The sequence below is a fragment of the Zingiber officinale genome, chromosome 9A, assembly GCF_018446385.1.
Source record: "Zingiber officinale cultivar Zhangliang chromosome 9A, Zo_v1.1, whole genome shotgun sequence".
NCBI classification, from domain to species: Eukaryota; Viridiplantae; Streptophyta; class Magnoliopsida; order Zingiberales; family Zingiberaceae; genus Zingiber; species Zingiber officinale.
The window spans coordinates 135,699,233-135,712,762 of record NC_056002.1 but is presented as its reverse complement, the minus strand read 5'-3'; the positions used below and the strand labels follow the sequence as shown (position 1 = coordinate 135,712,762).

Genomic DNA, 13,530 nt, shown 5'->3' with positions numbered 1-13,530 from the left:
TTTATTAGCTGATGTTCAATATCAATATGACACAAGACTCATTGATATAATTACACAAGTGTTGTATAAGTCATTGCCTGTCACCACAGTATGTAGTTATCACAACAATACATTTTAACTGTACCACCCAACACAGTATGAGATTTTTTTTAAATAAACAAACCATTGCCATATTTGATAGGGAACAATTTCTTATTCATGAAAGATAATAAATATGGATTCTCATATCATAGTTTGTGATGAAGGAACTGGAATCCAGTGGTATAATAGCTCTTTGATCTTGGTAAACTTTATGTTAACAAAGATTATTCCTTTTGTAACAAAGCACTTAAACCCATTGTATGTGGTACCCTGCTCGAGTTACAAAAAAAAAAGAAAACAGAAGGTTTAAATTCACCAATAAAATGAGAAGCAGGCCTATCGCTACATTTCTCGATGCTTTTCGGGAACATCAGCTTCCAACACAGCCGCAAATGAAAACTGCTCCGTGATAACTATTCTGGCATTCACTATCACAAGCAGTCGGCAAGATGGTGAAAATTTTAAAGTTTCTTTCTTATCTCTTCGATAGCACGGTCATAGTATCTCATTCTCTCAATTGATGCGATGGCATCATCAAAATCTCCACTCGTGAAAGCTTGGCTGAATGATCGAGAATATGTCTCAAATTTTTCTTCGACCTAGATTACAAACCAAGTATATGTTTATGTGGTTCATAAGTTGTGAAGCATAGAACAAATCAACAAATGAAAGCAACCAAGTACCTCGGCCTTTATCTTCTTCAGTGTCAGTGAATCATGTGCTTCATCAACAGCTTCTCGCATTTCCAACATCTGCAATTAGTGTAGCAGAGAAGTAATGATTAAATTCAATGACATTGTTTTCAGGTAAAAAGAATCAAGCCATAGGAATAAAGAGTAACTTGGAATCGAGCAAGCCATCAAACTACCCACAACGTCTACATATTTCTGCAATCTCTATTGTAGACATTCAAACTCAACCAAGATATTCGGATAATTTACCTCGGCCAGCATTTCTGGATCTGTGATAGTTTTCTCTTCATCCACATGCTTTCCCCCCAGTTTCAACTGTCAAATTAGCATATAAGATATTTGTGATCCTTTTTCGAGATGAATAAGGATGAAGGACAAAATAGGAACTCAATAGAAATCCTAGAAGCAGCTTGAATACAAAGAAAATGAAACATATAAATAACCTTAATATAGTAACAAGACACAGGTCTCCATTATTAATTTGATCCTAGCATTCCAAACACGGAAAGAAAAATTCTTTAGCATAAATTTTGCTTTGCGTTTTCACCCATTCAAAAGGATATTATACAAGTTAGAAGTCTAGAGGTTTTCAAGAGTAAAGGGGCCATGACCTTCCATTGAAATAACTTCGTGTTTCTTAAACAAATGCTCAACATGTCATTGTAAGGTTCACAAAGAGAACATCAAACAGTCAAAACTCAAAATAACTCCTTGTACATCTTGTAATCATGTTCCAGCGAGGAGTTTATTAGTATGCAATCAGCAGACATCCTATCTTGCAGGAGCTTTACATGAAAGATGAATAAATAATTGATAGAGTGCACATCTCTACTGATTCACAGCTTGTACAAAGATTTAATCATGAAGACACACTAGTCCTTTCATCATGATCAATCACATCTAGGATGATTTATTGGGGTTTGGAGTTTATATATCAAGAGCTGTCTTGCATACCGTATGAGGTTAATAATGAAAGGTGAAGCAACTTTATGTCCAAAAAAAGACACAGTTTATCAGCTTTTACTGCTCAATTTGTCAAAACTTAAGTCAAACTGATTGAACAAAATACCAGGTCCACATAAACTCTGATTATAGTGCACAGCCTTAACAAAGTGCAGTACTATATATTCAAGGTCAACCCCCCTCCATTTAATCAGTATACTAAAAAAATTGATGTAATTAGAAGTGCCTTCCAATTACAACCAATGGAAGAGCACAATCTACTTTTAGCTTGAAATAATACAATAAGGATTAATAGAAAATTTGAGCATCTAATTTCAGTTACCAAAAAAAGGATAAGTATTCAGCACATCAATGAAAATAACTATAATAAAAAGCTCATCAAATAACCAACAACAGCAAGTTCAACATTGGAGAGACGTACATGATGAACAACAAAGCAACAAAGCTTACCAGGTATATTGCTCTCAGCAATGGCTTCCTTAAAGTTTGATACGCATCAATGACTAGAGCTGATTGCTCAGCCGCAAACATCTTTTCCTTCTAAATCATGAAAGATATGGATTTAGAGCTAAATGTAAAAGTAAAGTGAATAAAAAAAATGTCCTCCAACCTCAGATTTTGAATGCACCAAGTCAGGGTGCAACTTTTTCTGCCAATCTTTGTACTTCCCTTCTAGATTATCATCCTTTATGTCATGTGACCTTTCTCTACAGAGAAGGAAACTAGAGAATTTAAATAATTTGATGTGCAAGATGAGTTTTAACAAGCTTCATAACAATTTATAGGGCACTTCTATATTAGTTTATAGGCCAAAGAACTTTTCAAATCACGACAACCCAAATATTTTAAAGAAAAAATCATTATCACGAACTCATTACCAATTTTCAGGAATACAACTTGGGATAACAAAAAGAAACTGTCCCAGATAAAGACCAGCATTAGTGCCATAACACCAACTAAGATAGTTCAGACTATTCATAAATTTCATTACCAAGGATGCTTACATTATAGGAACTTTATCAATTCACTAGTTTATGCAACACAGACACAAAACTATTAACACTCGTGTCCTATTGATATCCTAGCAGCCTGAAGATAGTCATATCTAGACTTATTAAAGGTGCAAAATATTAGAAACTTTTCAGAATCATTCAGAAGTAACAGCTTATTCTTCAAAAACACTAATTTAGAAGTGTGACAGTTAATCAAAAGAACATTAATTAAAATAACTTAGTACCCAGCAAAAATATGAGCAACTTCAATGCTTTCAAAGAACCTATTTAATTAGAAGATATAGAAAAATATTTTTATCAAAGAAATGATTGCTATGATGACCTCACATCATCCAACAAAGTGCACAGTTGCAAAGATTGAAGACTGACTAAATCTGAAAAGAGAAAGTTGGCGAGAGGAGAAAAGCATGAACATAGTTCCATCCTTCTATTGAATTTGTGAAAGAAGTATGGGCTATATACTGTCACAAACTTTAAAAACTATCAATATAATATCATTAAAACACAAATCACAATTTCTACAGAACTTACAGACCAAAAATCTGGAAGAAATCAATAGATAGATTCCTGGGTTGCACACTTCCACAAGATTCACAAGCCAAGAATGGGATAGATGTTGGAGCAGTGCCACCACAGTTCCAACACTTAGGCAATTCTCCACTACAAGTACTTGACGAGTAGAATGATCGATCCAAAGCCTTTGATTCTTGTAAGCCATGCTGAGAACCACCACAAAGAACAAAGTCTCTCACAAGAACACTGTATGCTCTATTACATAGGAAAAAATCTGAAGGAGACAGGGAATGGAAGTGCGAATTCCCAAGAATAAGGCCTGTGGCAAAGAAACGAAGGCCCAGCTTTGCTGTTTTCTTATAAAACAGCTCCCCAACACTTGATCTCAACATTAAGAACAGAGAATAATTCTTCGTTGTTCTCATTATGACCAAATAAGGGTTCATTTCCAGAATGATCTCCTGAGAACAAAAATAAAAAGAATTCAATTAGCATATGAAGGCAGGACATCGTTAGACACCCAGGACAAACAATTAAATTAAACAAATGGAGCAATATAGCAATCTGAAGGAATTCATGCAATCTAGGGCCATATTTGTCATGTTATCTTTTTTGTATTGTTCAGAGTAATAGAAGAGATTTTAATCATATAACAAAAATAAATCCAATACAACTTAATAATCTACAATCCCTTAATTAATCCAATACAACTTAATAAATTTCTAAAATCAATTAACCAAACATTCAATCCAAGATCTTCACAATTCCATACTAACCATAGTAGAGAAATGAACGAACCAAACTTACCCAATCCGAATGCACCTCTGTTGACTTACGATCGGATAACTCCACCACCAGTAGCTGTGGCCGAACTAAGTGAAGTCGCTGTCCTCCAAAACAGATACCCCAAATCAGCCCTAAGAATAGTTCAATCACTCAATCATCTTCTAGGGTTGATTGTTTACCTCGAGAATAGCAGCAAGGGGTCACTGTGACTGGTATGAGGATTCGAAAGTGTGTAAGGTGTGCAACGGATAGATCTGGTCGTCTGCAATGCCCGCTATGACTAGTGATATCGCCAATGACCGCGCTGCAACTCTGGCGAAGGATTCCCTACGACAGTGAAAGGGAACGAAAGATCTGCCAGCGATGAAAGGAGAAGGGAGGAAGGCTAACCCTTGTGGTAGCCATGACACTCACCACTGCTGGTGGCACCAACTGCAGAACTGCCCCGGTGAAGAAATCGCGACATCAATGATTGGGAGGTGATGTGCTAGTGAGATCGAGAAGGAGTCGGGCGGCGCAGATGCGTGAGATCGGCAGAAGATGGAATCGGGGAAAAAGAAGAGGTGCCCGCCGGCAAGCTACACTCCCTGCCCTCCCATGGTCGGCGATTGGTTCACGAGAGAGCGGTCAGCATCTGCGATCGGGAGGCGGCAGTGGCGTCGGGTGTAGGGCGACGCGATGAGATCAGGAAAGGGGCGGCTGATGAGAAAAGAACAAGTAGAGGGGATCGGGATAAGAGAGCAAACGGCATTAGCAGAGGAATTAGGGCTGGGTTCAAATTAGGATTAATTTATTAAACCCTAACTTAATTCCTAAATCAATTCCAACTTATAAGATTATTTTAAATAAATTTTTTTTAAGCTCAATATTTTTATCTCCTTAAATGAGTCATACAAATTCCATTTAAATTCTAAAAAAATTTAAAAAATTCCTAAAATTTCTAATTAAATTATTACTTCAATAACCCTTATTATTTAATTGTCGGATCTTACATAACTAATTAATATTTCTTTAATAGTAGAGTTATTTTTCTTCCATGCCTTATAGGCATCAAAATCATGTTTATGCTACACTGTAGACCATCAACAGATTATTCAATAAATTGATTTACACTCTTTACAACTTCTTATTCCTCAAGAATATATATTATATTTTGAAATGTCATATTTTATAGTTATCTCCATATAATTTTTTTCACTTATTGAGTTCAACTATGATGTTGTTAGTAGCCATTATCTTACATAAATAAATACATTATTCAGTAATTTAATGTATTTCATATGTATATAATTTATGATTGACTTAATATATATTTGAGTTGGTTTATACAATCAAATGATAACTACGTTTCTATTCATCATTTGTATGATCAATTCTAATCAATATTGATCAATATATTAAGCACATCCTAACAAATGAACTAATGGTTTTAAAATAAATTGAATAAACTAATCATTAATTTAATTAATCATTAAATTAAATATGAACTAATCATTTTAAAATTTGTTAACACATAACATAACTTTTTCATAAAATAACACTATTCTCACATAATAATAATTTCTACTACATGACTTTATTAAACTAAATGAGCTAATAATATTAGTACATAGCGATAGTAACAACAACTTAACTCTAATAAGCTAGATAAAATAACATCATTCCTACTAAGATAAACACTAATGTAGTGGTTAACAAAATCTCGTTCATCCTAGACTCAGTTAGGGAAATTTTGGGCAGACTAGCTTCAAGATTCTCCATTTGTTTCACATTCATATCCTCTTCTAGATTATTCTCAAACTCTTCAGGATCCTCTTGCTTCACATTATGAAATAGCTCCACACACAACTCTGAATATAAGATACATCATTCATAGCACCCTCATGCATGGTGTGCTACCATCTTGGGATGTCCAACAATGATCAAATTAAAGTCAAGATCCTTTAATTATTCAGGATTGAAAATTCTTCCTGCTCGAGTTTCCAGAATAAACAATCAAATCGTTCAATATGTCCCTTGACTCCGTGAACTGGGTCATACTATCTTTTGAATTGTGTCCCTTAGGTCATTCCATTACATGTTGCAATAAGTCATCATGTATATCATTTGTAGCATCTAGAATTAAAAATAACAATGTCAATATAGTGTACCAACGACGGAACTTGCAGACGATCCTGTGTTTTTCGTGCTTGTCATCGGAAGAGCAATTACAAATGAGCGAACAACTTTCACAGTTCACAAACTAAATCCCTCTTCAACTATTTGATGTTCTCTACCTCTCCTTTTTTATTATGATTTCTTGAAAGAATTTATAGGAGGAGAAGATGGTCTCTTCTTCTTCCTTCTTAATGGAGGACGATGGAAGAAGGTCAATTCCCCTACCTTCTTGATGGAGGAAGATGAGTAGGCGAATAACGCTCACTCTATCCAACAGGTCGGGATAAGAGTGATCAGATGCTAAGTAAGTGAAGTCACAATAGATCAAGATTAACTGAATGTTAGGCAGAGGAAGTCCTATAAGTTGAGATCAACAAAATACTAGTAAAAGTGTGAATTTAGCTTTGGTATAGCTAAAACAGAGGTATTAGTCGACTACTATAAAATAACAATCAACTGACAAATTCTAAATAATGATTTTGGGGTTTAAGGGATTTTAAGAGGGTTTGTAGACAAATTCTAAATAATGATTTTGGGATTTAAGGAGTTTTAAGAGGATTTGTAGTATGATCAATCAACTGATGAAACACATCAGTCAATTGATGTCGTTATTAGTCGAGTGGTTCACTAACAATTGTCACTATTGGAGCAAATATAAGGGTTTTGAGTTGATCCAAGAACTTGACTATTGATGCAACAATTGACTAATAGTAGTATAACAGTCGACTGTTGTCCCCGATGCTGATCTAGAGAGAGCCGTTGGACAAAGCGGCGTTTGCTTATGACATAGAGCTAGCAATCGACTATTAGGTTGTTTTTAGCCCTGACTTGAAGCCTATAAAGGGAAATAGCTATTTTCATTTATATTTTTTTTTTGTCTTTAGCTGGAATTACTTTATAGTGGTGCTAACGCTAGGTCGTGGAGTAGAAACTGGGATTTCGAACTACGTAAAATCAAGGTATCGTACGTGCGTTCTGTTTTTTATGTTTGTTTATCTTATTTTCACTATGTATTAACATTTTGTAGACAAGCATATGATTGACGCCACAAATGAAGTGGATCACTATTTACCCCCCTCTAGCGATGTCATTGGTTCCAACAATTATCATTTCAAATAAATATTAATTGTATTTGTAGTTGATAATTAGTGAAGACTATTATTAGGTGCATATGGAATGATAATTATATTTCTCATTTGTTATATATTCAATCTTTTAATTATTTTTTATTCATTTTATTTTTTTATTATGTTATTTATTTAACATTAGAAAGTATACCATTAATCTTTTTAGCTAAGATCAAGTGTAGTATATGTTCTTATCAGTTTAATATCTGATATAAAAAATTAAATTATTTTTTCTTTTAGAAAGAGTACGTTACAATAACATGTTGCTAAGGTTTTCTTGCACCACCCTTATATTACACTACTATATGGGCATGACATATTCTTATCCAGTTTAATTTAAGATAAAGATTATTTGTAATATGACGAGAAGGAAGAATTGAAGAGAAGATAAAAAAAAAGTAATTATTGTCCTTTAAATTTTTCCAAAAAAAAATTATTTAATAACCTAAGATTATCCTTCAAATAATTAAATAGATATTTATATAAACTCTAAATTCTAAGACCTAAATAAAAAAATATTAATATACGGACTACAAGAAAGAATATAAATTCTAAAATAAATAAAAAAATATTAATAGACTGACAATTCTAAAATTTTTAAACGGGCTCAAAAGGTTAAAAAAGTAATTAAAAGATGCAAATTGAAAATACTCTAAATACCAAAAAAAAAATTACAAACAGATAAAAATATCAAAAATAGTAATAAAAATCGATCTTTGTGCATCAATGCTCTGGCCTCCTCCTCCTTCACAGCATGCTTAAAGATAGCTACGACATCCTCAATATCCTCTTTGGCTTGAACATAACCCAAGAATAAAGGTTCTTCCTCTTCAACTTTGCTACATGAGTCATCTTTATCTCTTCCAAAACAAATTCTGGTTCATCAAGATCCGGAAAATTATTTTGTTGTTGTGCACCTGATAAGTTCAAGCTTGAAACAGAGTCTTTCTTAGAATAGTTAATATCCTGAATGTCATCAATAGGTTTGTCTGATTCTATAACTTCATTTTCTCCTAATTTTTTATTTTGGTTTTGTCTTGTCTGTCTCGTGAGTATCGCAAGTGTTCCCACCATGCCGATGCTCGACTCTTGAGTTTGATAGCAATTAATTTCACCTTCATCCAATCCGAAATTTGCTTATAGTCGAAAATCTGCTTCACTTTATTGATCCAATTAATAAAATTCTATGTTTGTGACATATCCAAAAATTCAGGTAGATCAACTCAATATCTGAGGTTTCCATGTAGATCCTATCGACCATGTACCTCACGATCTTCCAGATTTTGCATTGCCGCTAAATCCGTCCCTGAACTCAAGGTGATACACTAATGAATTCATAAATTTATCCATCCATTATATAAAGATAAATATAAGTAGACAATGAAAATAAATAGAAATAAATTATCCTAAAATTACAAATATACCCTTTCTCAATCTTTCGACTTAAATTAGACAAACACTTAATTAATAGAAATAAATTGCATAAAATAAAATGAGACTTTCGGATTTACTTGGTTTCCAATCAGGGAGGTTACTATTACAAGACAAGTGAAGCGTACTATCGAAATTCCTTCAATCAAAATCGGAGGTGGAGAAGCCCCATATAAGAATTAACAGCTGAGAAAATGAAAACAAAATTTAGAAGTTCGTATACAAATGTTGTACTAATGAAGATTACCAGAGATTTATTTATAATCTGCTGGTAAAAAATATCTGTTGGCGGACATGGCATCTCCGGACACTTGGAGTGGGTTCGGATGCCCCCAACGGTGCATTTTATCTGCTTGCAATGGCTCTTCAATGGCGCGACGATAAATCTTTATCGATACTCGGGCGCTTGGATAAGTCCAGACGCCTGGATTGTTGCTAACGTGGACCCAAACTTTATCTACAACAACATCTTGACGATAAAGTGCATGTTCGATACCAACTGGTCAGGGCACGCCTGGACTTGGTCTAGGCGCCTGTACAAAGTTAACAGAGAGTTGACTTTATCCGACTACTGCTCCAATTGATTGGATGATTTTTCCGTCATCCAGAGTTGAGCTCACCCGAAACCAACTTCGGCCTTCTTCTCTTGCAGTCTTCCGCTCTAACTTTTCTTCATCCAGACCGCATCTAGCTCCATGCCGACAGATCCCTGCCACATCCATCTCTGTGCCATTAGATCCGACTCCTTTAGCTCACATTCATCTATTCTTTCTGGTCATGACAACTCGATCAGCGTCACGACTAGCTCATCGATCGACCAGCTCCGTCAGAGGGCGTCCCCTGAGTCAGGATACGTTATCGTACTCATTCTCTATTTATTTCATTACTATATTATTAGCATGTTCCTTATATATTCATGGGATCTGCCTTAAGCATCGGGGTGACAGAGATCGGGACAACCCGGTCACTGTCTGCAGATAGTGTTAACCAGAGAATTTTTGACGATTTAATCAACATAGAAGACAATTCATCATACTCTTCCCTTCAAGATATGATGACTTAATCAACATTCTAATAATATCACATTGATAATTCTATTTTCTCAGTTTTCAGAGACGGGATTAGTAATCCATTCTTCCATATGAAATATATATAAAAAAAAAGAGTGAATAATATGTCATGAGTGATGCTGCCAAGCTCCCTCATTAATTTATTCATCTATGAGTGGAAAGAGGGCTGAAACTTTCAAAAACACTCCCCTCCCTCTCCAACACCAACGACCCAGAGTTTGGATAAGTGACTGTATTTGGAGGCCGCACATGCACACGTGATAGATCTGCCTAGTACAATTATGAAAGCTTTGGCAGAAGAAGGGGACCAATCCACAATGCTATTGTTATTGCTATTGCTATTGCTATTGCTACGTGGGGTCCAATCATTGGCTGGCTCCTCATCCACCATTTCCTCCCTGCACCCAATAATTGTTCACCTCCCCTGCCTCTTTTGAATTGTCCTCTCCTCTCCTCTCCTCTCCTCTCCTGTTGACCAGAATCTCTCCTTTAACCCATCGCTACCTACCATGTACCTCCACAAGTTATAACAAGAGAATCTTCCAAACCCTAACCATGGTTAATTTATATCTCCTCACTTCAACTCCTGTTAATTCCACCATCACATGGTTATGGTTATGGTTATGGTTATGGTTAAGGTAGGTATTATTAGTTAACAAGGGTATACATATACACGTATGTGAGTGAGCGAGCGAGCACGTATGAGTTCGTCTCCTTCCTGATGGGCAGGTTTGAGTTTGACTACTGTGACTGCTGATACCATAGAGGGAGGGAGGCAGCATGGAGTCTCCTGATGAGAAGCAGCACGAAGACTGCGGCGGCGGCGGCGGCGGCAGCGGCAGCGGCATCAAGGAGCAGGACAGGCTTCTCCCGATCGCCAACGTGGGGCGGATCATGAAGCAGATTCTGCCCCCAAATGGTAAGATCTCCAAGGAGGCCAAGGAGACGATGCAGGAGTGCGTGTCGGAGTTCATCAGCTTCGTCACCGGGGAGGCCTCCGAAAAGTGCCACAAGGAGAAGAGAAAGACCGTCAATGGCGACGACATCTGCTGGGCGCTCAACGCCCTCGGATTCGACGACTACGTCGAGCCCATGAGAAGGTACCTGCAAAAGTACCGAGAGATGGAGGGCGATCGAGTCGCCTCCTCCTCCTCCTCCTCCTCCGCCGCCGCCAGAGATCAAACTGGCGCCGCCGGTGCTGCTCCCTTCGCGTTTCATCCCATGGATAGAAATAATTAATTCCAGCAGCTACCGATCCCTCTGCCTGCCTGCCTGCCTCAACTGCTTTAATTAATTTTCCAGCTAATTTTAATTAAGGTACTCCTTCTTCTTCTTCTTCTTCGATCCGATTCGAGTTGATTGTCGACCACAAAATTGGTGCTTGATTATATTGTTTGATCTTGTGTGACTGACTTATTTGCTTTCTATGAGTTAATGATGCATGTCTGACAAAGGAATTCCATTTATGCCCAGTTTTTCTTATAATATGAAGCTAGTTCAAAACAATACATATACAAATTTTCATCTATTTTTGATGTCATAAAGGGTAGTAAATATTTTACAAGTTTTCATATTTTATAGATGACCAATATAATATATTAGATCTGTGGATGGTATATATACCATGGAAGAATTCATGTTTGATATATATATATGTCCTAACAAAATGCATATTTTCCTTGATCATGGCAGCCACAGCAATGATTTTTTTTTTCCTTTGTTCTTTCATTTTCCTTTTATCTTCTGATTAACAATAGTAAAGAAAGGCACAGATCAGAGATTGTGAAACATAAGTGGCAATATATAGTTTTATCTAATTTCTTCTTCATGGCAGGGATTCTTGAGCATGTTTTTTACAAAATAAAAGGAAAACTTGATGTCAACTAGTTCATGCTCCATGATGCTCAGTATATAGTACAACATATTCATCCTTGGTATTCTTGTACAAATTAACTTTAATCTCATGATGATTAATTAAATGGTTAAGTATTGAATATTAGTGTGATATCCTATAACAGCAATTCTTCAATTTTATTAGATTCATAAAGGTGCTTCTCCATAACTAGCTAGATGCACTTTCTACACATAGCACTATATATTTATGCTTCAAATTTCTCAATGCTCACAACAAAAAACATCTCTCTCTATATATATAATGATGCTGAGTATTAAGGGGGTGTTTGGTTAAATGATGGGAATGACTATGGGTATGAGTTTGGTAGTAGGGTGGAATGAGAATAGGAATGGAAATGAAACCAATCAAGTTATATGGGTTTGGTTGATTCCCATAAATCTGGTAATCATTCTCAAAATGTGATTCTCAAACCCACAATCCAAACACTATCTTTTACTATCATTCCATTCCTTCATTCCCAAACTCATTAACCAAACACCCCCTTAAGTCATGATGCTAAAATCATGATGACAATGTTGCTTTATTTATTGCAAATCCTGATGATATATATAATGCTCCTTGTCTATCCATATATCTAATTGATTTATATATGACAGTACTCTTGTATGATAAGATTGCATATTATATAATGTTCATAATTAAGGTGCTATATATTAGTGATGAAAAATTGTGATTGTATGAAAGGATCACTAATTATAAGTAATAAAGGAAATTTCATTCATACAATTATTATTAGTACTATACTAAGAAAATTAAAATTCATTTAAAAATATGTTTCTCTAGTACTCATGTCGACCAATGTAATATATATTAATCTATACTGCACATTGGGAGCTAGGGAAGATTAGGCTGTACACTTCAGCCATAGTCTCAATTCTATAGTACTTATTTCAAGAGATCAAGTGATATAATTATAACTGATTAAATTTTAAGGATTTGGAAGAATGAAATTGATCTGAAGAAGGTTAAGTCCTGAAAACTTTAAGATATATATCTACAACAAGTATATGCATGTCACAGTTTGTCTGTCTTTTTATGCAATGATCTGAAAGAAACAACTCCTTAACTTTTGTTGGCCAGTACATCTTTATACATAGAGTACACTAAACACTATGCTGTGGAGCACCAAAATATATCCGCACGTTTTTTACTCACAAACTAGCTACAGCACAGTGCCATATTTTTTTGTGCAATTATTATTTTCGTTAATGAATTTTAATTCAGAGAATGCCACTGGGAATGAAGATATTTAATTTTGTTTGTTTGTTAGAATAAATGATCCTTTGTGCAGTTATTTATTTTAGTTGAATTAATTTTAAGATAAAGAATTCAGCTGGGAGTACAGTTGTATGCAAATTTGAAGAGGAATAAAGTAGACTTTTTTTATTCTTATCATTAAAAGGACGCTCCTTTTCTAAAATTAATCAAAAAGGGATCCTCACTTTTTATTTCATACTCGAAATTCCCCTTGTATATTCTCCTTTTTTGAATGAACTGTAAATGTATATATAGAAAGTAGCTAGTGTACAAAAGGATCCTTAATTAGGTTGCTACTCATATAGGATAAAGTGTTAGATCTGAGTAGATGCCAAGGGATCTTTACACATGCACTGGATCTTTCTGAAAACCATCTTTATCTCAAAACTCACTCTCTCAAACATGCTCATGTTCTTCGTCTGTCATATAAGATGAATCCTTTAGTGGAATGACGTTGTTCCAGTAAAAGATTTTTTTTAAAAAAAATAATCTATGTTTTTTTTTTCATATAATTTTAGTATTTTT

At 35.1% G+C, this 13,530-nt stretch overlaps 2 protein-coding genes and 1 pseudogene across 2 annotated transcripts; 2 read left to right on the top strand and 1 right to left on the bottom strand.

The window, feature by feature from the left end:
• Window positions 1–259: 259 nt before the first annotated feature.
• On the bottom strand, window positions 260–4,466 carry LOC122020135 (iron-sulfur cluster co-chaperone protein HscB homolog). Its single transcript, XM_042577918.1, has 9 exons — window positions 4,463–4,466; window positions 4,228–4,360; window positions 4,070–4,152; window positions 3,281–3,723; window positions 2,347–2,458; window positions 2,187–2,276; window positions 1,023–1,088; window positions 765–833; window positions 260–680 (listed from the first exon to the last, which is right to left on the bottom strand). The coding sequence occupies exons 4-9, from the start codon at window positions 3,706–3,708 to the stop codon at window positions 543–545; spliced, it is 903 nt and encodes a 300-aa protein (XP_042433852.1). The 5' UTR covers window positions 3,709–3,723; window positions 4,070–4,152; window positions 4,228–4,360; window positions 4,463–4,466; the 3' UTR covers window positions 260–542.
• Window positions 4,467–7,479: 3,013 nt separating this feature from the next.
• LOC122022128 lies at window positions 7,480–7,657 on the top strand (annotated as a pseudogene).
• Window positions 7,658–10,495: 2,838 nt separating this feature from the next.
• On the top strand, window positions 10,496–11,249 carry LOC122020513 (nuclear transcription factor Y subunit B-1-like). Its single transcript, XM_042578470.1, has one exon. The coding sequence runs from the start codon at window positions 10,614–10,616 to the stop codon at window positions 11,070–11,072; it is 459 nt and encodes a 152-aa protein (XP_042434404.1). The 5' UTR covers window positions 10,496–10,613; the 3' UTR covers window positions 11,073–11,249.
• Window positions 11,250–13,530: the final 2,281 nt, after the last annotated feature.

Excerpts from the sequence above, each read along its gene's own strand:
- LOC122020135 (XM_042577918.1), bottom strand. The coding sequence starts at position 3,708 with ATGAACCCTTATTTGGTCATAATGAGAACAACGAAGAATTATTCTCTG. Across the intron at positions 2,277-2,346 it reads TGGTGCATTCAAAATCTGAG|AAGGAAAAGATGTTTGCGGC; the intron begins GTTGGAGGACAT and ends TTCATGATTTAG. Across the intron at positions 834-1,022 it reads ATCCAGAAATGCTGGCCGAG|ATGTTGGAAATGCGAGAAGC; the intron begins GTAAATTATCCG and ends CACTAATTGCAG.
- LOC122020513 (XM_042578470.1), top strand. The coding sequence starts at position 10,614 with ATGGAGTCTCCTGATGAGAAGCAGCACGAAGACTGCGGCGGCGGCGGC.